At 49.1% G+C, this 22319-nt stretch overlaps 1 protein-coding gene across 4 annotated transcripts; it reads right to left on the reverse strand.

The window, feature by feature from the left end:
- Positions 1-1038: 1038 nt before the first annotated feature.
- LOC115067123 (atherin-like) lies at positions 1039-19723 on the reverse strand. 4 transcript variants are annotated; one of them, XR_003846558.1, is made up of 3 exons: positions 4465-4533; positions 3646-3813; positions 1039-1902 (listed from the first exon to the last, which is right to left on the reverse strand). XR_003846558.1 is itself a non-coding variant. In XM_029554467.1 (3 exons), the coding sequence occupies exons 2-3, from the start codon at positions 14757-14759 to the stop codon at positions 1257-1259; spliced, it is 681 nt and encodes a 226-aa protein (XP_029410327.1). In that variant the 5' UTR covers positions 14760-14856; positions 19657-19723; the 3' UTR covers positions 1039-1256. The 4 variants fall into 4 exon arrangements, 3 of the variants coding, with proteins under 3 accessions (XP_029410327.1, XP_029410328.1, XP_029410329.1); XM_029554467.1 differs by lacking the exons at positions 3646-3813; positions 4465-4533 and adding exons at positions 14725-14856; positions 19657-19723; XM_029554468.1 differs by lacking the exons at positions 3646-3813; positions 4465-4533 and adding an exon at positions 14725-14917.
- Positions 19724-22319: the final 2596 nt, after the last annotated feature.

Consider the following 22319-nt stretch of genomic DNA (forward strand, 5'->3'; position numbering starts at 1 on the left):
ATAGAAATGCTGGACGCAGTCACTACACTCTTGCTTTAAGGCAGGCCTCATTCATTTGGGTCCCCTAAAACATGGGACCAGTGGTGAGTCAGTAATGCTCAGAGTAGAGTGGCAATGGTGGCCCAGAGAGAGAAGTCAAGCTATGGAGGAGGAAATGATGTCAGCTAAGACTTGGGTGGAGAAGGGAAATGGGAATATTGCTGGGGTGGGTGGTCTTCAAACTTGTCTGTGCATCAGATCACATGGACACTCAGACAAACTTGGAGAACAGGCTCACCCAGCCTTTGGTTCAGCAGGTCCGCACTGGAGACCAGGGACCGGCATTTCAGCACGTACCAGGTGATGCTGCTGGGTCTTTGAAAACCTGCCCAGGGTAAAGGATGGCATTTGCAGGCACTAGGAAGCTGCCTGTGCAAAAAATAAAAATAAAAAAGCATTCGTTCCTCTCTTGGGCCTACAAGGCAAGTAAAAGTGGGGTGAAAGCCTAGCACCTCTGCTCTCCTTCTGTGCTCCTATGCTCTGGATCGGCTGCATGCCTTTGCATACAGACGTGTTAGCCACTGATCTAGAAACCAGGGCCACTTAATCTACCTCCTCCACGCTCCAGGCTGAAGGTATCTTACTGTCAGCTTTTTACAGTGTTCTATTCCAGATCCCTGAAAGTCTGAAGTTGGGGGTGTCCTTGGATTTCAAGAACGGCAGAACCTAGACATCCCCCAGATGAGGGCAATTATCCATGAGAGTGAGGCTGCACCCTGGAGGAGAAATAGCATCTTCTGAGAACCAGCTTCTCTACTCCTGAAATAAGGACATCAGACCTAAGGCAATGACCGACAGGCAGGACCACACCTTGACCAGTACTGCTTAATTACGTATATACTTCCTGTCACAGCCCAGGGTCTTCTTCTGTGTATACCTAAAGCTCATCAGTACCCCAGAGATGGAACATGGCATCACTGGACCCCTTTATCTGTTCTTCCTAGTGTGGCCGCGTTGATTAAATCTCCTCTCTCCGTTTTTCATTATTTGTCTCTTTAATTGGTGTCCTGGGATGGGTGACCAAGCCTAGCCTGTTGGAGCTGCCAGAGCAGCCTAAAAAATCCAGTTACAATGGTAAAACCAGAGTCCAGAAGAGATGAAAGGCTGATGGCCGTGCTCTGCAGGGTATTGCAGGGCATTGCATCCTGGAGCAGAGGCGTCACTGCCAAGCTGAAGGATAGGTGGATGAGATGAAGGAGAGAAGCCAAGCCCTGTGCCTAAAGTCTGGGAGGCAGAGACATCCGCAGCCCTGGATTTGAGCCTCCTCCCCACTCTGCGACCTCAGCCAGCTCCCCGCTGGGGACCGCAATCCCTCCTGCATGAAAGGCACAATCGTAGCCAGGCCTCCTCCAGGGGCAGGTGTGCCTGCAGGGAGACCAGCCCTGAGAGGGCTTTGCGGCGGGAAAGCCCTCAGCAGATGTGAGAGCGATTATTATAATCTCTCCGCCCCCAGATGGCATGGTCCGGGTTGCCCCCTCCACCGCCTGCCAGGCCCCTTCTCCGGGGTCCCTGGGGACAGGATGCGATGGGCCCAGGCCGCGAGCTGCCCGTCTCCTCTCTCCGGGCCCCTGGCCCAGCCTCAGCGTGGGCCAGGCCTCCAGCTTGCCAGGCCTTTCTTCAGGTGCAAGGACCCAAGTGGCTGTCAGCGGGCGGCTCCTCGGCAGGGCACCTCGGGCGGGCGGAGGCGGTGGCGGGGGTGGCGCAGCGCAGCCGGGGAACAAAGGCCGGCTGGGAGCTGGCAGGGCGCCATCAGGGTTCAATGCACAATGGCCCGAGGGGCTGGCGGCTTCGCTCCTGGTCGGCATTTGCATAGCGTCTGGGGCAGGAACAGGTGCCCGGTCAATAGGCGATTGTGAAGCTCCTCTGTCAAAAGAGAAGGGGCCTGTATTGAAGGCCAGGCTCGCCTATTGCAATGCAAATAGCATTCAAAGCAGACCAGCCCGGCATGGGCTCCCCGGAGCCCCAGCTTCATGAAAGCCACCCGAGCCAGCCCGGCTGCTGCTCCTGCTGCTGGTGCCCGCTTTGTCTGAGGCCAAAGGGTGGCATTGGCAGTGGGGGCGGGGAGCCTACAGCAGGAGGCCGAGCCCCAGGTCTACCGATCTAGGAAGACTTCCTGGAAGAGGATGGATGTCGCTCAAGTGGAATAGGATACTGAAAGAAAGCTTCTTTGAGCGGGGCCGCAGTGAAGCACCTGTGGGGGGCGCCACGGTGAAATCTGGAGGGGGGCCTGAGGTTCAGGGTCCTTCCTGTTACCACTGAGGTTCCCTGAGCCCTCATCATAACTGGAACTGCCCCCGTTCGTCCAGTGTGATTAACCCATTCAAGTCTGAAGCAACCTTGTGAAAGAAGTATTATTGCATTTATCTGGTGAGGAAACTGAGAAACAGACTGGTTAAAGGTTGTGCCATTAGTAAGTAGGTGGAGAAAGAACCTGGCAGGTTGGCTCTGGAAGCCTTTATTTTTCCTCCTGTGCTGGAGCTGAAGTCCACGGCCTGGAACATGCTCTATCACTGAGCTACAACCCTAGGCCAGGCAGCCATCCTCAACTCATGAAGGAACTCAAGTGCTATGGGCCACAGAAGCTTCTAGCCAGAGCAGAATCCAATGGGCTGGCTGCCTGCCTGGTTCTGCCTCTGCACTTCAAGATAAGTCAGCCATCCAGGACTCCCATCTGATCCAGGGATGGATGCCAAGGGTGGTGGCATAACACCGACAGTGTGTTTCTCCCAACACCTATAGACATACAGAAATGTTCCAAATTGCAGTGACATCAGATAGACTGTGTGGCCTGCTCAAGAAGGCGGAAACCCCAAAATCTGAAGGCCTGACTTAATCATCAACAAACTACTGGCTGATTGTCTGAGGCTACGGACCGCTGCCCTGCTCAGTTTTCTCATCTGTAAAATGGAAGCCCAAGCTAATTTGCATGCCAGGGATGTGAGAAAACCATGGAGACACTGCACAGAGGAACCAGCCTCCGTGGCTTCCATTCACTTTAGAGGTCAGAGCATCAGTGATAGCAAGCTCCACCCAGTTTCTTGTTGAGCCACAGGATCTTAGCTTGAGTGTGGGTGTGAATTCATGAGGTCACTCTCCATTCCAGAGACTTCGCAGGTTTCAATCTATTTTCTTCTATTTTTTTTTTTAATTGGTTGAAATTTTCTGGGAACTCTCCCATGGAAGCCACTATCTGCCACCCACTTGAGATGCCTGGTTCAGATAAAAGGAAACTCCCTGTGGCACAGGGTAGGGTTCAGGGACTGTCCTCCACAGCCTTGGGTCCTAGCATATCTACACCAGGACCTGGGGAACACGGCATCTCCCTGTCCTCCAGGCTCAGAGATGATCAGCAGGGCCTGCCTGGGACTGTGTTCAGAATTCTGAAGCAGACCCCAGGCATGGCAGGGAGGACTTTGCCATCTGTAGGACTGCCACTGGATGGAATAGAAACAGTGTAGCTGTCAGATGTTGTCAGTCCAGATTTAGTGGGTATGAGGGGGAGGGAGGGAACCAAACCAGACAAGAAAAATGGAGTCCCTAAAATCTAATGGTGACACAATCAGCTACAATAATCTTTTTTTTTAGTATATGTGTGTGTACGCGTACCCCTGTGCATATAGAGACCAGAAAACCTCAGGTGTTGTTCCTCAAGCACCATCCACCTTTCCCTTGAGACAGGATCACTCGCTGGTCTGGAGCTCACCAAGTAGGCTGGACTGGCTAACCAGCAGGCCAGTTCCAAAGATGCACATGTCTTACTCCTTACTCCTTGCACTGCAATTACAAACACATGCCATCATGTACAGATTTGTTTACATGGGTTCTAGGAACCAAACTCAGGTCCTCATGTATGTAAGGTAAGTACTTTATGACTGAGCTGTCTCCTAGCCCTTTTCTTTTTAATCAGAATACTTTTTGAATATGTTCCACTAAACCTGTATTGCTTTTAGAATTAAAAAATAGCCAAGTGTGTAGCTCAATGGTAGAAGGTTTGCCTGGTGTGGACAAGACCCTGGGTTCAATTCCCAACACTGTAAAATTAATTAACTGGAATTAGAAAAGCAATAAAGTATTTTTAGTTGAAAAGTTGAAAAATGGGGTCCAGAGAGATGGCTCAGTGGTTAAGAGCACTGGCTGTTCTTTTAGAAGACCCAGGTTCGAATCCCAGCACCCACATGGTAGCTAACAACCATCAGTAACTCCAGTTCCAGGGGATCTGATGCCCTTTTTGGTCCTTTGTGGACATTACATGACACAGGTGCACTTGCATACATGCAGGCATAACATTCATACATATAAAATAAAAGTAAAAATTTAAAAGTTGAAAATGGGAGCTGACCCTACGGTTTCCCTAAGAAAGGAGGTACCCATTTGGGGTAGAGCTTGGTACTGAAGGTGATGTTAATGGGGGGCAGCCATTCTTACCCATGTCAGAGAACAGCGTGCTCGGTGCTCTACAGCTTCACACATCCATTCAACCAGTTGGTCCTCCCCAAATTCTAGGGGTGTAAGAAACACATGTATAATTTGTTCTCATTTGCATGTGAAAAATTAAGGCTTGTAAAGTTCACATATATGACTTTTCCAAGGTTATGGAGTCAGGAGGAAGCCTAGAAGAAACCTCAAGACCTTCCACCTCTTAGATCAGGAAAACCAGGAACTAGAGGAATGCGGTCAGCCTAGGAGTCAGTTCTGGACCCAGCCAGCGTCATCCACAGACCTCCTTGCAATGGGATGGTAGGTCTTCTCCAGGAGACAGGGTAGCCTTAGGTTCCCAGATCCCTGAGCTGACTTCAGCAGCTCTCTGCAACACAATGCACCCTTCTTCTCCTGGCACACCCACCCCACCTCTTAATTAGTCAATGGTTGCCCTTCATATCTGGAGGCCCAGGCCTTTGAGCTGCCTATTGTCCCATCCTGGCTACCAGAATCCAGGGCCAGCACCTAAAAGCCCAAAGCCTGGTCACAAGCATCACAAAAACCTATATAGTCCCAGGTGCAGCCCAGTCTCTTCTTATTAATGTTATAAAGGAAATCGCAAGGTGTTTATAGATTTGTTTCATAGAAATCAAGTGTGACCACACACACAGTCACAAAGGCCATGGTAGAAAGATCTGGTGTTCAAGACAAGGGTCCCAGTTGAGCCCCAATTTCACCTCTGACAAACCAGTCAACCTTCAGTGAATTGTTGTCTGATGGTTTAGTGTTTGTCATAGTTTTAGAATGGGAGTTAGAGGAACAGGCATGTGAAGAAATGCAGGGGAAAATGCAAACCAAATGACCAGGAAACTTAGATGGCTGGGTATAACTGGAGCCAAATGTGTCTCCCTGACTCCACCCCTGAGGAAACCTGCCAACCTTCCTGTTGCTGCCTGGGAGAAGTCTGCTTCTGGCTTATGATGTCCTGAGAGGAAAGCTAGTCCTCAAGACTTTTATTACCTTTCTCCTAGTGGCTGAATGGAACTTGAGTAGCCATGATGCCTGCCTGCGGGGAGAGGGAGAAACAGTAAAGTTCCCAAAGAGGATGGGAGCAGCTGAGACAAGTTGTGTTCTCACACACATACCTGACAGAACTGGTTGTATGCCTACAGTTGAAGGGTAGAGCGCTGGGCCACGAGAACCACAACTCTCTACCTGTGAGCATCATGGGGCACATAGAGCCCAGCATCTAAGAGATCATCCATCATGAGGCTGTCTTCGGAATTCAGAGTTGGGCCAGAGAGATGACTCTACGGATAAAGGGACTTGCCACTGAGCTTGATGACCTGAGTTCAATCCCCAGGACCACATGGTGGAAGGAAAGAACTGACTCTCACAAGTTGTCCTCTGACCTCCACACTACACACACACACACACACACACACACACACACACACACACATATATGTACTTTTTTTTAAAAAAAAAACCCTCTGGCTTGCAGACACACAGACTTGAGTGTGAGTCCTGATTCCCAGCTCTAAGAGTTTAAGATGGGTGTCTCTCTTTCTGACACCTGCATTTTCTCCTAGGTTAGAGTTAGTTCCAACTAGCCATTAGAACTACTGAAGATGAAGGAACCAGTGGTAGGAAAGACTGGGTGGAGAATCAAGCACCCTAGCTCCCCAACACCATTCCCCTCATAGCCCTCAGGAGGTTCCTCCTGTAGTCAAACTGTCTGTCTGTGCTGATGGCCCCTCACTGCCATGAAATCCGAAGTCTTTCCCATGGATGAGGATCCATCCCTCATGTTTCTCACTAAATATCTTCTTCCTAACAGCCCCAAAGTATGCTCCAACTGGTTCATCCTTGGTTTCCAGATTCTGTCCCCTGTCCTGCCACCCTGCATCTTTCCAAGCACTGTGTCCCTCTAGTCCTTCTTTGCAAGCCCTTCCTTCATTCCTTAGCTGCTCAGTTCCCAGCTCTAGGCCTCTCTCCTTTGATCCTTTTTTAAGTGTAAATGATACATTTTTTAAGTAGGTATCATATTCAGACAATTCAAAATCCAAAAGGCACGAAATGGTTTAGAGCAAAAGTCTCTCCTACTCATTCCTCTGGCCTCCTGAATCTTGGACAATGGCCTCCTGAAGCAGCCATTGTCTACAGATCTTTGTCCTTCCAGACAGAAATGTCTAGAAGCATTTAGGCATATGTGTATGTGTGTGAATATTTTTTTAAGTAGGTAACATACACAAAGCAGAGTAGTTGGTGTGCAGTCCATTGAATGCTTTGCCCTTTTTCAACAAAGTGGATCCTGGAGCTCAGACATATCAGTGCAAAATGAGACCATTCCTGTTATTCTGATTGAGTCTCTCTCTCTCTCTCCCTCTGTGTGTGTGTGTGAGAGAGAGAGAGACAGAGACAGAGAGACAGAGAGAAGACTACATAGCATTCAATTGTATTAATCCACTACCCACTATTTAGTTGATCCCCTAGTGATAGACATTTAGGCTAGCTCCAATCTTTGCTGATAGAAAAAAACATACTGCTGTATAATCTTGTTCATAAAACCACCATCTTGCATCTATAGAGGTGAGACAATTCCTAGAGGTGATCTGCCAGGCAGAGGCCAAGTACATACCGGGTGCCGAGATCCTGCCAGATCATCCTCAAAAGAACTTTGACAACCTGAACTCTTCGCTCCCAAGAGTCTATATGACTGTGCACACCCTCAGCAATACATGTGTATGTGCAGCCCTCACCACCCAGTGTTGGGTGACCAGCTTGGGGATATGGTTCATAGCATGCTGGTGATGTTTCACAGTAGCCGCTATTAACATGAGTGAGTATGAGGCTGCTTTCATGCTTTATTGGTATTGGAGCCATTTATAGTCCCTCCTGTGAGCTATTTGTTCCTAGTCTGGGCCTGATTCCTATTAGGTTGTTTATTTTCCTTAATGATTTGTAGGAGCTCTTTATTTACCAAGGAAATCAATCTTCTCTTATGACTAGAATTGCAAGTACTCTCTTGGTCTTTTGTGTAAAGGCTTCTTAAAGAAGGTGACCCTTGAAGAAATTAGGTGTCTGTCCTCTGTGCCAGGTGACTGCTGGATGGATAATGGATGGATGATGGATGGATGGATGGATGAGGCATGTCCAGCCCATCTTCTCAGTTACGCAGTGATAGACAGGCCAAACCAGAAGGCCTGTCCTCAGTGAGATGCCCTGGACGTGGCAGTCAGATGGGCTCAGCAGCCTTCCTTTTCCCCTTCTCCTCTTCCCTACACAGTCCCTGATTCTGTAGACAGACCTCAACACCAGCCAGAGCTCCACAGGGCACAAGAGCAGGGATGCAGCCCCAGTGTAGAATTTTTCTCTCGTGCTGACCCGTCAGAAATCCAGAATTTATTGCCTTATTCACTTTGCGCCAAACCTGTTTCTGGAGACTTTTACGATGGATGAGTGAAGAAAGGGGTCATGTGAGTGAGAACTGCAGCAGTGAGGACGGGGCCAGGATAAATAATCTTGCAAGGAGAGGCACTGGGCAAGAGGCCCAGTGTAGGCTCAGGGTCACTCCGGGTTCTCTGACAGCCTTATTCACTCATGATGGGTCACTGTCACATTTGTAGGGTGGAGATCAGGCTTCATCTCATAGAAGAGAGCTCGGTGCCCCCTGCACTGGAGCCTTAAGTGGCCTGCGACACCCCAAACTCCCAACTCATTGACCTTCTCTCTGCTTGGCCCACCTGCCATCTACCTGCTCCACTCTGCCTCCTCCTAGAACCATGCATCACAGCCACCATCCAGCTTCCGCCCAGTGCCTCCAAGAGGTCCCTCAGCTCCTGGTCCCATAAGAAAAAGAGACAACCTGGCAGTGGAAGCCAGTGCTGTCTGAGCTGTTCCTACATGCCCAGCTCTGGGCTGGCATGCCACGTGTGATGGTTCCTGCAAGGATCCCAGTACCAGATGTGGTCAGGATAATTGGCATCTTATTTTACAGTGTTGATGGTAGGAATGATGAAAACAAGAAAGACAGCCTGCTGCCCCCATCACAGCCAGTACTCAGACCCAGGCAGTCTTCCCATCAGCTCAGTCACTGCATCACATTAGAACACCTGGGCACGGAAGGGAGTACTCATTCTAGGGCAGCTCCTCACTCCAGTGCACAGGATAAGTATCCCCAGAGGAGGCTGGGGGTAGCTCTGGAAGGAGGCCAGGAGAGGGGAGGACAAACACTGTCCCTCCTTCGAGGCAGAAGGAACGGTGACTAGGAAGTAGTCCCAGATGATGTGGGAGAAGGTAGAGCATAAGCAACTGTGGGTGTGAACCAGTGAGAACAGGTGTGAGCAAGTGTGAGCAGGCATAAGCAGGTACGGACACGGACAGGTGAAGATAGGTTGGGCAGATGTGGGCAAGTAAGGGCAGGTGTGGGCAGATGTGGGCATGGATAGGTGAGAGCAGGTATGAACAGGCAGGGTTGTGTGGGCATGGAGGCATGGACAGGTGAGGGAGGCATGGCAGATGAGTGCAGGCATAGGCAGGTGTGGGCAGGTGTGGCCATGAGAAGACACAGGTCAGGCACAGGCAGACATGGACACATGTGAGTAGCCGTGGAAAAGTTAAGACAAGCATAAACAGGCCTGGATAGGCAGAAGCAGGTGTGGACAGGCTGGACATGGACCACCCTTCCTGTGTCCCTTGATGAGGGGGGGTCTCCTCCATTCACCCTCTCCCTAAAGTCCTCACCTCTTGTGCCCCCACTCCTGTGACTCCGTGTGTCTCCCATTCAACATTTCTTCTCCTTTACTCACTCATGAGATCTGCCCTGAGCCTTGTTGTGTGCCAGGCGCTGCACCAGCCACTGGGAATAGACCCATTAATAAGGCACATGAATAAATCACGACGCCCTCTGAAGAGAAGAGCAGTTCTGAGTGCTGTAATAAAGTGGCGTGTGAGTGCAGAGGAGGGAGCAATTAAAACTGCCGGCAAGAGGGCTAGGCGCTGACACTCCAGCTGGTCCTGAAGGGCCACAGACAATGGCAGGAGGGTCATATCACAGTCTGCTGCCTGGCACACAGAGCAGGCTGTTCCAAGAGCTCTGGGTCTGCCTGAAGGACAGAGCTGAGTTGGCCAATGTCTGAACGGTTTGAAGCTTCTAGAATGGAGCTTCTGATGTTGATGAGGTTGTACTGTGGTATAATGAGCTTGCAACAGAGATCCTTGTAACCCTGGGCTCCTAAACAGGCACACACACACACACACACACACACCATGGCTTTGGTTTTCTCCATAGCGCTGATTCAACACCTGGATACCTCACTTGCTAGATTGACTTGTATGAAATGGACATTTTTAGATGTCGCATTGATGGGATATCTGCACACTTGTTTAGTGTATATTGCTAATATATCTCTTCCTCACCCTCCATAAGAGAACGGAGCTCCCTGAGGAGAAGCACTGCAGTCAAGTTTTGCTCATTGCTGGATCCCCAGCCTGGTGTACCAGCTCAGCAAGTATTTACTGGATGGAGGGAGGGAAGGAAGGAAGGAAGGAAGGAAGGAAGGAAGGAAGGAAGGAAGGAAGGAAGGAAGGAGCAGGAAGAAGGGGCTCCTGCTCAGTTTCCCTCCCCCAGCACAATCACTCCAGAGGACAGCAACTTCAGTCCAGCCGCAGAAGCACAGGCTTGTCAACATTTTCTTGGTGACTATGGGCAAGTAGCTAGTGTTCTGTGAACCTTAGTTCTTCATCAGTCAGCAGGCACTAGTGTTTGCCAATGGGGGTGGCATCATAAACCCCTGGCATGTAGCAGGCGCACCATCTGTGCTATTTCCTCCCTTTCTTCACATGCCGGGCCCCCCTTTGTCCTGACAATACATAGACTCCCAGCACAGAAAGGTTGTTTTAATGTGAACACTGAAACAGTTTAATAAGAGGGAGAATTGTCCCCAACCAGTAAAAGAGTGCTATAGTAAGAAGCTGGGGCCCAAGTCCCACCGCCTGGTCCAGTAGCTCCAATATCCCTCAGTGTCTCTACTCAGTTCCTGCCCAAGGGTGAGAGGGAGATAGGCAGCCTTCCTGCTGTCTTCTACCCATTTGCCCTAGGGAAATGCCCCTTAGCCAGTCCCTGTGCTTAGGATCGGAATTTCAATCCCATCCTGCTAGTGGTATGAAATGTACCCACCAGAGGGAGATGAGCTGTTAGCAAAGCAGGACTTGATAGGTCCCCAGCCAACTCCTGCTCACAGCCTTCCTCTTCCCTTGTGACCTGGTATGGCAGCAGGGACTGGTCTCCCAGACTCTGGGACCCACTGGGCTCACTTGGAATCCTTTTCTAAAAGTTCAGGTGGAGTAATCTGTGACACAGTGGCATTTCTGTCCCCATGTGCCCTGTAGGTCTGTCACTGTGACTGCTTTTGATTCTGTTGTAACAGAGCTACATGGATGCTGAGACATTTGACTCTGTCTAAAAATCAAATATTGGGTTTCTATTCAAATTGAATTGGATAATAATAAGAGACTGCTCAGACGTAGGTGAGAGTCAGGGTGGGGTGTAGGGACATCCGTTGGGCACATTTCCTGGAAATAAAGATCAACAACTTTCATTTGACCCATGGATTTGGAGTGGCCAAGTAAAATGTTCCCTTATCAGAAGGATGGCTGATCCAGGTTGCAGCTGCTGCTCAATAACCCAGGCAGAAAGTTGAGAAAATGGTCTTTGCTACTGTTAGCTATTTTACAGATTAGAGAAGCTGAGACTCAGACAGGAGAAGGCGTCTGCTCAGGATGCCTGCTCTGCAAGACCCAAACCTAAGTGCCTGGACTGCTAATCTAGAGTAGTTGGGCAACTCCAGCAGGGCACCTTCTGGGGTACCAGGTGAGAAATGACAGTGGCCTGGGAAAAAAGCTGAGGTGTTGACATCTGTGGAGACAAAGAATGCATAAAGACAGAGAAAGCACCCTTTGACACACTCAAACAAATGTACCCATACCCCCTGCTCTAGCAAGCAGAGCCTTGGGTGACAGTAGACAGCCCCCATCTGACTGGGTTAGCATCCCCCCACAGAGGCTACTAGGGGACTGGAAATCCACCCAAGTCTCACAAGCCAGACACCATCAAGGTATCCTCCTCCTCCTCTGTCCATCAGCAGATTTATTAAGAGCAGCAGCAGCAGGAGCCCAGCAGAGCCGGGCTCTGCAGCCCCATCAATTCCACAGGGAGGCGGGCGGGAGACAGAATGTATGTAAGGTCATTTGGAAATGGAAAAAAATCATTCACAGCACTCCCAAAATAGCCGATCTCCGCTTTGCAGCAATTGCCACCTTCTTGGCCCTAAATCAAATTCTGCTGTGAGAAGCAAACTCAATCTTCTCTCTCCCAAGTTTGGCTTTTTATGAGATAGGCAGTAAATTGGGGTGTGTTCAGAGAAAAGGCACCAAAGGTCACAAAAATGGGGAATGCCCAGGCAGCCTGGAGGAGACAGAGAGGCAAGGCCAAGAGAAGTAGGAGGAGGACAACGGCAGGGTTAAGGCTGATGGTGACTGAAGTATTCAGATGGTGCAGTCAAACCCAGCGAATTAACTGGTGCATGTTCATGCAAGGCACCATCGTGACTCCATGATCCTCCTCTGTGTCTAGGGGACACACTTGGATACCTAGTCCTGTGTGAAGAGTGGCAGACATCATGCCACATACTGCTGCCTGTAATCATCACAGCCAAGGGACAATGACCCTCCCCAGGATGTCAGAAAAGCTCCCTGGGATAGAGAATAATAAACTTCCTCCTCCGTAAAATGTTTCTCTGGCTGCCCCTTTAAGGCTTGCCTCTGACCTCCTGAGCAAGGACTATGGACATTTGGGGCTGGTAGGTTCTTTGAAGAAAACCTGTCTAATGTATGGTTGTAAATAACCTCTTATATGACTAACCTCTTCATGCTAGATACTGATAGCAATCACCAATCATGACCGCCCAAAAAATCTTGACTGGTGGTGCACACCTTTAATCCCAGCACTCAAGAGGCAGAGGCAGGTGGATCTCTGTGAGATTGAAGCCAGCCTGGTCTACATAGCAAGTTCCAGGCCAGCTGGAGCTACAGGGAGACCCTGTCTCAAAAAAATAGAGAGAGAGCTGGGGATGTAGCTCAGTGGTAGAGTGCTTGCCTAGCATATGTGAGGCCCTGGGTTCCATCCCCAGCACTGAGAAAAAAATTGACATTTTCCAAAATGTCCTCTGGGGACCAAACTGCCCCCATTGAAAACCCCATATATGCTCTACTGGGGATTCCAACATCTGAGGGCCCCCTTCCTCTCCAGCCTCTCAGCCAAAGCTTTCTAATGTCCCATGGTGCATCTGCCTACCTGGCATTATTCCTCCAATGCAGCAAACCCATAACTAGAGACCTAAACCCCCCCTTTCTCTTTCTCTCTCTCTCTCTCTCTCTCTCTCTCTCTCTCTCTCCTGCTGGCTCCTAATTTAGAAAGAAAGAAATAATGTACAAGTATGCACAAATAGGAAGGGAGGGAGGGAGGAAGGGAGGGAGAGAGGCGCTACCTCTGCACACACAGGCACTCTTTCCTCTGACCATGCAGCAGTGACTCTGGCAGTGTATCACCTTCATCATTGCTGGCCTGTGTGACCTGGAGCAAAACTCATGTAAGAATGTCATTGGGAAAATGGCCCTAGTAATAACAACCTTATCCTAGGGCCATAGTAGCAAGAAAATGATCTGACACAGGAAAGGCATCTGTGGGCTCATTTGTCTGTGAGGTGATGAGAATTCAATAGACGCTTAGGTAAAAAAATCTTCTAAAGTAACTCACACCAAGGTGTTAAAGCATGGTCTTATGAAGAAAGTAGGCAAATATTTTGCTAAATGGTCATCTTGCCAAATTGCCTTCTAAATATTTGTGTTTATACCCGTAGACCTGGGCTGCTCTCAACACTGGTCAGAGAAACTTGTTCTCGCAGTGGGCAGTAGTCAATGAAGTTATAACCGGTCCAAGAGCCTAGAACAAGAGACTGAGTGCTCAGTCCTAAATGGAACATCTTTCTCAACGGCTCCCCTGCTACCACCAATGCCCAGGGAGCATTACAGAAGAGGAGGCAAAAAGATGTAAGAGCTGGACGGTGGGGAGGTATGCTGTGAAGTACAAACTTCTGGACTCGACACGGCTATCTCACTCACTAACTAACACCACTTGAGGTAACTTGCACAAGATTAAACCAGCCAAAATCCCCGCATAGATGGGGTAGGTGACCTCCAGGTCCTACCGTTCCTGAGGAGCTAATGACAGTTGATAGCTGCTGGGAGAAGGAAAATCACTCTTTTTTGTTAAATGTGTGGCCACTGGTAGATTTCCCATACTCCAATGGATGGCCCCATACCCACACATCTATGGGCATCACAAAACTCAGTGGGTTATAAAAAATAAAAAATAATGAAAGAGACCATGAAGTTGAGAGGGGGCCACGCTGAGAGGATTTGTGAGAAGTTGTGGGGAGGTAGTTGGAGGTGGATATGGTCATTTCATTGTATACATGTATGAAAGTCTCAAGAACATATTAAAATGCTGACATGATTGTTAAAGAAATAAGCAACAACATGTGGTGTTTCATCAGCTGAGATGTCACCAGCAGAGCTGTTGGTAGTTTAGTAAAAGAGTCAATGGAGAGATGAATGGGGGATGACGGGTGAACACCCCCAACACACACCATTCCCAGTGAGTGATGGCATTTGCAATGAGTGCTGGCCCAATACTGAGCCTCTCCATCCTCTTTGACATCTTTGCTGGGGTCCACCCGCAGTGGGTCTGTGCATAGCGGGTGCTCTGTGAAGGCCTGTAGGTAAAGCACTGATGGGGAACCAAGACAAAGACTGAAGGGAAAAGAGGGGAAGCCATTAAGATTATGAGGAGAACAGACTTCAAAAGGCTCAGGGAAATCACCGCCGCTGACCAACAGGGATGCTAAACCAGCACAGCCCCACGTTCTGGATGACACATCCCAGGGGCTTCTTTTAACCCACATGTTTTGCTAACTCTGAGGAACAACTGAGTAGAATAGAATCAGCATATAAAAAGCCAGTTCTGAGGCTGTGTCCTGCTCCTTTTTGAAATCTGCATTGTATCATAGCTAACATTGCCAAGAGTGGAAATTCTCAGGGAAGAATGGGCCCCTGCAGCAGAACACCCGTACTAGTCAGGGCTCTCTAGAGGAGCAGGACCAAGAGAATAATGTCATTAAAGGGGGATTTATTAGGCTGGCTTACCCCATACCATCTGGTAGTCCAACAATGGCTGTCATCACACTGGAGAGGCTAAGAAACTGGTAACTGCTCAGTTCATGAATCTGGACTGCCTCAGCAGCTCCAATCTGGCACTGAAGGCCTGGTCTTCAGTCCCTGTTGGACACCCAAAGAAGCTGGGATGTGATATCCATGAGTAAACGTACCACAGCAGCAGAAATGGGCTGGATGAGCTTGCCAGCCAGACTTGTAGGTAACAAGGCCAAAAGCAGAGCTTCTTCCTCAAACCTCCTTTTATTCGGGCTGTCACTGGAGGCCGCTGCCCACATTTAGGGTGGGGCTTCCCACCTCAAATAACCTGATCAAGAAAATCCCTCGCAGATATGCCCAGTAGCTATTAGTTTCCACAGTCAGTAAAGCTTACAACCAAGAGTAACCATCATACTACCCAACTCTCCTTAAAGGCATGGGAATTCTGAAACTGTGTACTGAAACAGGATTTAGCTGCTGGTGGATTCAAGTCTATCCATACCCTCCCCTTTGCTGAGTAACTGTAGGCCACTCCCTTCCCCTGTGTGCTCTAGTGAGTCACCTTATCATAAACATGAGGGGTTTGACTTAGATGACATCAGAATCTTTTCCAGTAATAATATTTTATAGGCCCAAGTGTCAGCCTGAGGTGTAGTTCAAGGCAGCGGTATATGTGCTTGAGTATGTGTGCATAGGCATGTATAGTGGGGTGGTCCTTAGCTAGATTATTAATCCTCACCTCACGTGCCAATCAGCCACAAACCATTGACAATTCGCCTGTAGCATCCCCAGCCTTCAAAATGCATGAGAAAAGCAGGGTGTCTCCAATATGCATAAATACCTGACGAACCTCTAAACTCCTGAGCTATACTCAACGTGTGTACATTGTTGCATGAAAAATATCACATGTGGCTTGCCTTGCAGAAACCATGCACCTCATTTACCCAGGAAATCTGATGCTCCATCTAATAAATAAGGCCAGGAGACTATGTCTTTATTTGAAATGTCTTAGAATGGTTGTGAGGATAGATCATGGGAAAATCAAGCTATTTAGATACAGCCAAAAGAAATGTCAAGTTAAATAGGAGTCACTAGAATCATAGGTGAGTCATTCTGAGAAAGTGATTGCTCTGATTCTAGGTAAATAACAGAATAATTAATTTGAAATTTTCATTGTTCTCTGCATTGTGGTGTGTGGCTTTTTGTTGTTGTTGTTGTTGTTGTTGTTGTTGTTTGGCCCAGCCTCATGCAGGGAGCACCAATTGGACTCAACGTTGTTTTTTTTTTTTTTAATGGATGAAGTCATGAAGATAGGAGGAGAAAGTACTGGGGGATGGGAGAGTAGAGGGAATTGGTTGGATAGGATCAAGATACATTATACAGATACATGAAATTGTCAAGGAACAAATAAAAATGTTTTTGAAAGAAAGGAAACTGTGAGCTGAGCACGCACAGTGGAGAGAGCAGCCTCAGCACAAGCAGGAGTGCAGTCTTGCTTGCCTTCTGATTGTGGATGTGATGGGCCAGCTGCTCCGAGCTCCCACTGCCTTGACTTCCGCAGCATGACAGACTGTGCCTTGAACTGTGAGCTAAAATAAACCCTTCTCTCTTCAGTTGCCTTTTTGGAGTATTTTATCACAGCAATAGGAAAAGAAATGAAGACACTTGGTTTCTCCTTAAAAGAGAATGTTCCTAAGGGTGTTCTTCAAGGACAAGAAAGCAGGGGACAGGTGAGACACAGAAGCAGGGCCGCTCAAAGAAGCAAACCAGGAGTTGCCATATTCTCTTCCTCTCTGAACTACCAAAAAGAAGGGGCATCTCAGAGTTTTTTCCAAACCTTCAGGAGTGGTGACTGAACCTGACACCTGGCAGTGCTGCATAACAGAGTGTGACATGACCTCCATCAGGCATTCAGTACTACAAGTATGAGCATAACCAATGGCTGCCTGCCATGGTTCACTGTAGTTGCACTCCCATGCCCCCAGAAAGCTTCCTGTGTTTGCTGTGGTTCATCATACTACTATTGTCCCATAACACGCATGGATACAGTACAACCTTGGACGGGATTACCCCTTCAGCTCTTCAAGGAAGCTCAGAAATCCCACGTCCTACTGGGGGCTACGGCAACCCTCTTCCACCCAGACACTCAGAAAGGCCTTGCAGAGGGTGATGCACACTGTCAAGTAAAAGATGGGTTTCCCAACCTCAGTGAGAGTTCACACAGCACACAGAACATAAGGGAGGAATGGAAACCAGCCCAAATGCCCAACTTCAAGAGAGCCTCAGCCCTTTCCTACCAGATAGAGCCCCAGTGGCCACAAGGTCTGCATGGCATACAGGGTCTGTATGGCATCCATGGCATAGGAAAGAAAAAGTGGAGAGGCAATAGGGCATGCTGAGGAGGACCAGGCCCCCAACGTAGGTATCCACCAAATTCAATAGATGAAGTACCACAAAGTCACATGGGTAGAGGGGGAGGAGCTAGGGGAGGTTTCAGATCCTCTGAGGCTGGAGAACCCACAGAAAGTGTTCAGTACCCCAAAGGACAGTCTACAGTCTTCCAGGTCCCTGACTTGTCTTGGAAAGAGCTTATCTACAAAGAGCCAGGAAGCAAGGCAGCCTGAGAAGCATTTTCTTTGGAGAGTTATGGTCTAAGGTTGAAGCACATTTGGGAATCATCTTAGTCTAATGACTGTAGGTAAGGATGGGCTTGGTCCAAAGCCGCAGTGTCAAGTCTAACAGAATGCCTGTCAGGGACAGGGATTATAAATGATGGTGGAGGGCAAGATCTCCTCTATCTCTCTGAGCCTTACTCTCTCTTCTATAAATTATTCACTTTGGGAATATTTGTAATATCATTAGAACATGGTGGGAGCACCACAAATGGTTTCATGATTAATTATCCTTCATGGGTAAGAAATTTTTTAAGATCAGTAGAGGGGCTGGAAAAATGGCTGAGCAGGTAAGAGCACTGGCTGCTCTTGCAGAAGACCCAGGTTTGATTTCCAACACCCACATGGTGGCTAACAACTGCCTGTAATTCCAGTTCTAAGGGGATCCAATACCCTCTTTTGTCTTCCTCGGGTACTGCACAACACAGGTGCACTTATATACATGCAGGCATAACACTCATACACATAAAAATAAATTCAGTAGAAACCAAACTCTCAAAGAAATTAGCACATGGTCAAACATCTAGACTAGAATTCTCCAACTGTGTAGAACTTTGCTCTCAAAAATCAACCATGTCAATCATTTCTTCTAGTGGGTTCAAACCACCTGGTCAGTATTATAGTCACCCCAGGAAAAATGAAGCTAACACTTGTGTACAGTCACAGTGAAAGTCAGAGGTGGTCTTGGGTGCCTCTCAGCCCAAGACCCACCAGCTTCCCTAGTAAACAGATATGGGGCCAGAAGGGTGTCTTCTCTGGGGCCAGTCCTCTGGAGAGCTCAGAACTAAGAGGCTGGTGGGCAGGTACATCCCAGGAGATGGTGCAGGACTGAAAATCATATGCCAGCTTCACTATGGTTAAGGTCGCTTCCCATCTCTAAGATGATGGGGTGGCCCCTGCTGGCTCCAGGCCCCTATTGGTACTGATGTTACACTCCCCTCACTGGGGTGGCAGTTAGGGGACAGGTCTATCCTCCAAGGTATGTCTGGAATAAGATGAGGAGAGGGCAGCACAACTTAGCCAGGCAGGTTGAGGCTCAGAGGCAGTTTCTGGTGTCATGTAGGATCTGGAATGATGAGGAGGAACATCAGGGCAGGATCTCCATCATGTGGCTCAAATGGACAGATAATCCCAGATTCTGAGCCGGACGATGCTCAAGAATTTCCAAACCTGATACTTGTGGGGCTGATCACTGGAGGCTGCCCTGCCCAGTCCAGAGAGGACTATACAGGCTGAATCCAGCCAGGATTTTGGAAAGGAGGCCCATTAAGAAGCAATGGCTCAAGGCTGGAGAGACAACTCAGCAGTTAACAGCCGTGGCTGTTCTTGCAGAGGACTGGGTTCGATTCCCAACACCCACATGGAGGCTAACAACCATCTGTAACTCCAGTTCCGGGGGATCCAGCACCCTCTTCTGACCCCCACGGGCACTGCATGACATGGGTACACCTACCTACATGCAAACAATACACTCATACACATAAAGTAAATATAATAATTTTTTTTTAAAAAAAAAAAAGAGGCAATGGCTCATGTCCCACAGGCCAGGCCAAGAGCCACAAGTTCTCTAGGCAAGGCTTGGGTGGGCTCATCAGCTTTGTTCCCTTTTGACACTGTACTCAGATTCTTCCAACTGTAACTGCCAGTGTACTGAGTAAAAACACACTCTGAAACTTCCTGTGAGCCCAAAATTACTTAAAATGAAAAGATAGAGGAAATGGCACCAGTCTCAAAACTGACCTCAGCACCTCATATCACCAACCTGGGCATCCTTTCCTACCACCCCCTTCCCAGCACCTACAGGAAGATGCTGACCCAGTCAGGACAATGTGAGGAGAAACTATCCCCACAGGTCCTCCTCTTCCTCTACTACACTTTCCCAGTCCTGCATCACTGCTTTTCCGTTTACCTGCACTTGACCCCTTCTGAATCGGTCCCCTACCTCTGCTCTCTTCTCCCTTCTCCCTTCTTTCCTTCCCATCTGCTCACCAGAATGGTGTCTAGAAACCTCAGCTCTGCCTCAAGCCCTATAATGGCCCTTATTGGTGTGGGATGACACTGGGCTCCTTAGCAAGCTCTTGAAAGTCCATCCAGTGTAACCCAATCCACCTCCTCCCCTGTTCTGCCTGCCCCACACAGGCTCTACTACTGTAGAACCCCAGCATCTGCAGCCTACAAGACAGTCCTAAAAAATGCTACCAACATGTCAGCCGCTCCTTGGCCCAAGTTGTTGCAGACTTTGGTGCTGTCTCACCTTTTTTTCCATGCTTGATTCAACTTCCTTCATGGCTTTGACCCCAGTGGCAGCATGCCTTCCTCAGGGTTCCCATCCCTTAAACAGCATTCACTAACCCCACTTTGTCTTTTGGGTGTGTCACACAGATTATAGGCACACTTCGACTGGACATTCCCTAGAGGGAATCACCTGGAAACATAAAACAAGTTGATTTGTCCTTGGCCTCTTCTAAATGTCTGGTCCACTGGAGATGCTGGATGGATAGATACTTCTGGAATGTATCTGTTGCTGGGGGAGACTCATTCCTCACTGAAGAGAATCAACATTTAGGACCCTGAAGAACTGTACAATTGTTTTGAAAGCAGGAGTGGAAATTACTGACCTTCAAAGCAAATTTGAACTGAGGGTGTGCCTGAAACAAAGCACAAAAAAGGAGGTGGGGGCTGGCTGAGAGAGGACAGGAAGGCCTTCCAGCTTTGGGATTGCACCCAGGAGAACCTCTCCCAGAGCCAGGAGGAGCTGGAGTCAAGGCAGGCGTGGTGAGAGGAACGCCCACTTTAGCCCATCCTGGCCCCTTGGGGTGCTGCTGGACGGTCAGTCATCTTTTGACTGGGGCTGGCTTCCTCCCAGCGGGTTCTCCTACAGAAGGAGCCCTGGAATCCCATGGGGCATCTGAATGTGAACAGGGCTCCAGCCAGCCAGGCCAGCAAAATGGTGCATAGTGGGCAACTGGACAGCCACATCGATCCATAGGGAGGAGGACAAGGAAGGCATGAGCCAGCCTGCTGTGCTCAGCAGGTACCTTGTCCGCCCTCTCCCCAGGCCTGCAGGCCATGCTGCCTGTGCAGTCTTCAGAGGGTCTGTTTGCAATTACAGCTTGTTTTGATTATTAGGTCAGAATATTCATCTCAAGAGGCTTATGATAAAAAGGCCAGAGCACAACAGTGTTTGTCGTTCCAGACTGTCTCCCTTTCCTCCTGTGTGTGTGCCTGTGTGTGCTGTGCATGTGTGTATATATTTTGCCTTTCCCTTGTTTAACCGATTTATTCAGTTTCTAGTTCCAGGAGGGTGGTGGCTGCAAGAGGCAGCCCAGAGATCATGAAAGTAGTGACCTTGTGCCACCAAGGGAGTGGGAGGCCTTGGCGGCTCCTCGGAGCTCCACCTGGGGAGGAAGCCGCAGCAGGGAGAGGGGACAGATGAAGAGGGCAGTGAGGAGGGAGAAGAATCCTGGAAGCCTGGACCTTTTTAAAAGGGACCTAGGGAGCCAGCTGCCCACCCCCAGCATGTGCTTTGCTGCCTCTACAGCAGCCTCAATGAGTAGCCAGGCAATTTCTGCTCCTATTCCTCCAAGGACAGTGAACATACCACCTTCCAGGCACCTGGCTCCTTTGATGTCAGTTCTGTAGGGGGAAATACGTCTTTTCTGAAAGAGCAATGAATCTGGGGCCTCCAAGTCTTCTCTAGACCAAATAGCCTTGCTTCCTAAAACCACTCAGTGTGCTAAGGACTCTGCCTCTTACTGTCCTCAGTCACTGTGGTGATCCCTGTGCAGTGCCCCAGAACAAGCAGGAATCCCACGTCCCTCCTTCCATACACACCTCTCTTCATGGAGATTGTTCTGCTTCCAGGAAGCCCCAACTCTAGACCTTCTTCAGGCCTGAAAGAGAAATGGTCTCATAGGGCTTGAGTCCCCCTGAGCCTCTTCATTTCCCTCACCACCCAGGAAATCCCACTGAAGTTCCTAGGAGCTCCAGGAATCTCAAGTGAAAGAAGAAAAGAGACAGAAGAGAGAAAGGCAGGTCCCCATGCTCCCTGTCCCAGAGGAGTCATCAGCTCTCCCTGCTGTGAAAAAGGGGAAAGGAGGAAGCAGGGAGTGGAGGGAGGCTGATCTCTGCGGAGTAGAAGGAAGATGGGCAAGATCAAGGTCTCCTGTAGACTCCTCGAGGCCTCACCCACAAAGACCTTCCTCACCTACAGGTGTATCACACTGACTCTGGGAGAGATGCTCTTCTTATTGATAAGTTGGATGAATACTTCACAGTACCAAGGGATCACCAAGCCAATCAGAGCTAATGGCAACTTCTTGAAGGCCCAGCCTTGCAGATGGCTTTCCCTGGAGAGCTGTGAACTTGGTATAGGGGACATAGCAGTTCAGACAGTGTCACTGTTGTCCCAGTTGGGTCCTTGTGGTTGAACAAGGTGCTATTCTTGTTCACACAGACTATAAGCACACTATAAACACCGTCCCTGACAGACAAGGTGTGTGTCCCTTCTGCTGCTTATGCCTCCGGGTCCAGGTCTCCCAGGTGGCCTTGGGGAAGCCCAAAGACTCCACTGACACCTAACCGCTCTTAGGATGACATGCAGGTCCCTTTCCCGGACACCTGACCAGCCCCACCAAGTACACAAGGAACTGCAGTTGTGGACCACCCCCAGCAATACAAGCAGGGCCTCAACTCACTGCCTACTTCCTCACACGAGCTACACCAGCTCTGGCTGCTCCAGTCTTGCCTGCATGGGCCCTGGATCCATTCTCCAGCTACAGACACTGTTTTCTTCCTTCAGCCTGGCCAGCCACTCAGATTTCTGTTTTATAGTCCTGAATTCTCTGAGTAACCAAACCTCTCCAGTCATCTCTGGCTGACCCAGGCCTCAGTTTGCCCTGTGCTAGTTCCCACCTC

Source organism: Nannospalax galili, unplaced genomic scaffold, assembly GCF_000622305.1.
Source record: "Nannospalax galili isolate Female #2095 unplaced genomic scaffold, S.galili_v1.0 scaffold83, whole genome shotgun sequence".
Lineage (NCBI taxonomy): Eukaryota > Metazoa > Chordata > Mammalia > Rodentia > Spalacidae > Nannospalax > Nannospalax galili.